Raw genomic sequence first — 2,500 nt, forward strand, 5'->3', positions numbered from 1 at the left:
AAATAAAAACAATGGTTGTGCAAAATTTTGGAGAGACAAAGAGTAGTATGGTTTTTTTTGATATTGGCGAATCACTTAGTCGGTTTTTTTAAAATGGCCGCAGGTCGTTTTGTCGAGATGACAGAAGAAAAAATTAATTGTTTAAAAGAAAAACCATATTTTTCAAACAAACACCTGTGTAATTATGCTAAAACAATTATTCACCCCAGGCTCGGTGAATATCGGTGAATAAAACCCTCGACTTCTTCTCCGTTTTTATTGACCGATGCAATTTCTTACAAACGGAAAGCCAAAAATGTGTACTTCTTCTAGTACTTTCATTTTCGCTGACAGTTTTCAATTTCGTTATCACCTCTTGGTCAACTACAGTGAACCGTGGACAAGCTGAGTCAGCCATTTTATTGATAAAATTCACCAAACAGTAAAACCGTAACCAAGCAACAAACTAGCCAACGGCATTTCAGTATTACGGCCCCATAATAAGGGTAAAAAAAGGTCTCCTTGATTGACCAATAAGAATTGAGTAATTTGGCCCTCTATATCATAATGATATGTAACTGTACGTTAGCGCAAGCCTTGCGCCAATATTTCATCGTAAAGGACAAAGGAAAGCGGAAAAATAAAACGGAAGGACTTTCTCTGATAAAATTAACGTGGATACATACAAAAGGCTCTTCCTGGTCAGTTTCTTTGAGTTCGTTCTCGCTGCCTGGGTTGCCTTGCATTTCGATCGTAACTATTCTCTCTGCTGGAGCAAGTGGACCACTCTCTCCTGAAGAAGGCAAACAAATACACTCAATTGAATGTCTAACTCACCCGTTACAGAGGGTCTTGCTGACATACGCGAAAACTTGGACTTTAAATCGGACATAAAGGCAGCCGTGAATCCTAACGTCAAAGATCTCGAACTAAAGTCTGAGTCTACATTTCACTCAAAAGATGCCCATAGCTTGAAGAAACAATTTAACACTGAATGAGAAGTAGAAATCTGCGAAGTAAAGTTATTGAGGAGGACGATAACAGTACTGTCTTGGAACAGAGCATGAAAGAATTAGAGCGGAACACAAATCTCGAACAATATATAAGAGGGGAGAATTTTAGATTCAATACCATCACGGAAAGCGAAGACGAGGATTGCAAAGAACTGGTATACAACAAACCTGTTATTTCACCATGCACTTTTAATAGCGAGGTATCATATTTATTACTCGAAAACAATGCGCCTTTTTCCTCATGAGAAACTTCGTTAAATTGCCTTGACTATGAAAGACGATATGCCGTCAAAACTGGATCCCTTCAGAAAATTCAATTTAAAATGGGGAGCCTTCATCAGGGAAAATGACCTTTTGTTTCCGTTTCCTTTGTCGAGTTATCAGGAGAACAGCAACTAAAATTACCATTTTAACTACAATACTACAGCTGAGCAGAAGAGAAATATAAGGCCGTTTAGACTTCTTCACGTGTGTATGTACTAATCCTTCAAGGCAGTTCACTTGGTCCTTTACTATGTCTACTTTACAAAAATGATTTGCCAAATTTTTCTAGCGAGCTGACATTTAGGGTTTTTGCTGATGATACTAATATTTTCGCATCAGGAAAAAATCTCAACTCCCTGAATTATGAACTTCTTAAAGTCAAGGAGTGGTGTGACATAAACAAATTATCAATTAAATTTAAAAAAAAACCACATTTTATGATCATAAAGTCGCCGCTAAAGAGAAATGGTGTAGTTAACTCTCCCAATAGCCGGATAATGATGGGTCCTATTGTACGGTACACAGCAAAGATCACATTAAATACCTAGGTGTTATCACTGATGATGCCCTAAAACCGGAAATATCAAATACATCGAGTCGTACTCTGGGTGTCACAGGATTTTTTTTTCAAGGTCGGAGTGAACGCTCAGCGATTCCAAATCGAGAAGGAAAAAAATACCTCAGGTCGCACGACCCCAGAACCTCATTTCCATGTCATCAAATTGATACAGAATTTGTCCTAGTTCGCTAATTGGACATTACTTTCGAGGGAGTTTCTGATTGGATAAAATCGAAAAACCGGTTCTCAACAGCTGTTGCGAGAAGCAGCGTTGCGTGATTTCGGCCCAATGGTTCGGTTCCGATGGTTCCGTGTGCTGCTTCACACACTATAACGGCTTTGACAACGTAAAAAGATCCATTTTAATTGTAGTTAAATAATTTTGCTTATTGATTCGTTTGATAGCGGTCGGGGGAATTACTGAACTAAAAAAGTTGAACGCGTCAATATTTGTTGCAGCAGTGTCTGGGAACGGAGGACTTGCTTTAGAGACCAAAAATGGTGAGGACAGATAAAGGCTTCTCGCATTTCGAAGTCTTCCACTCTGCACTTTAGGCAGTGACCTCTACCTCTTTGCTATTACAGTATCCTGTTTTAAACATGTTCAAAAATAAAGTTTCGCTCTGAGGGAAAATAGTTTCATCAAATAAATCAATCTGACGCGTCGTTAGCTGTACGTTGCTGT

The 2,500-nt window shown here is 38.6% G+C and overlaps 2 protein-coding genes across 3 annotated transcripts in view; one reads left to right on the forward strand and one right to left on the reverse strand.

Annotated features, from left to right (window-relative positions):
• Positions 1-2,500, forward strand: part of LOC137999717 (uncharacterized) — a 297,056-nt gene that overhangs the window by 170,451 nt on the left and 124,105 nt on the right. The gene's annotated exons all lie outside the window — the stretch shown is intronic.
• Positions 1-2,500, reverse strand: part of LOC137999714 (neuronal PAS domain-containing protein 2-like) — a 48,341-nt gene that overhangs the window by 15,270 nt on the left and 30,571 nt on the right. For both annotated transcript variants that reach the window (XM_068845574.1, XM_068845575.1), the window contains exon 12: positions 666-772. In XM_068845574.1, the coding sequence (XP_068701675.1) occupies positions 666-772 (107 nt within the window). The remainder of the gene's footprint in view (positions 1-665; positions 773-2,500) is intronic.

The sequence above is a fragment of the Montipora foliosa genome, chromosome 4 (genome assembly GCF_036669935.1).
Source record: "Montipora foliosa isolate CH-2021 chromosome 4, ASM3666993v2, whole genome shotgun sequence".
Classification (NCBI taxonomy): domain Eukaryota; kingdom Metazoa; phylum Cnidaria; class Anthozoa; order Scleractinia; family Acroporidae; genus Montipora; species Montipora foliosa.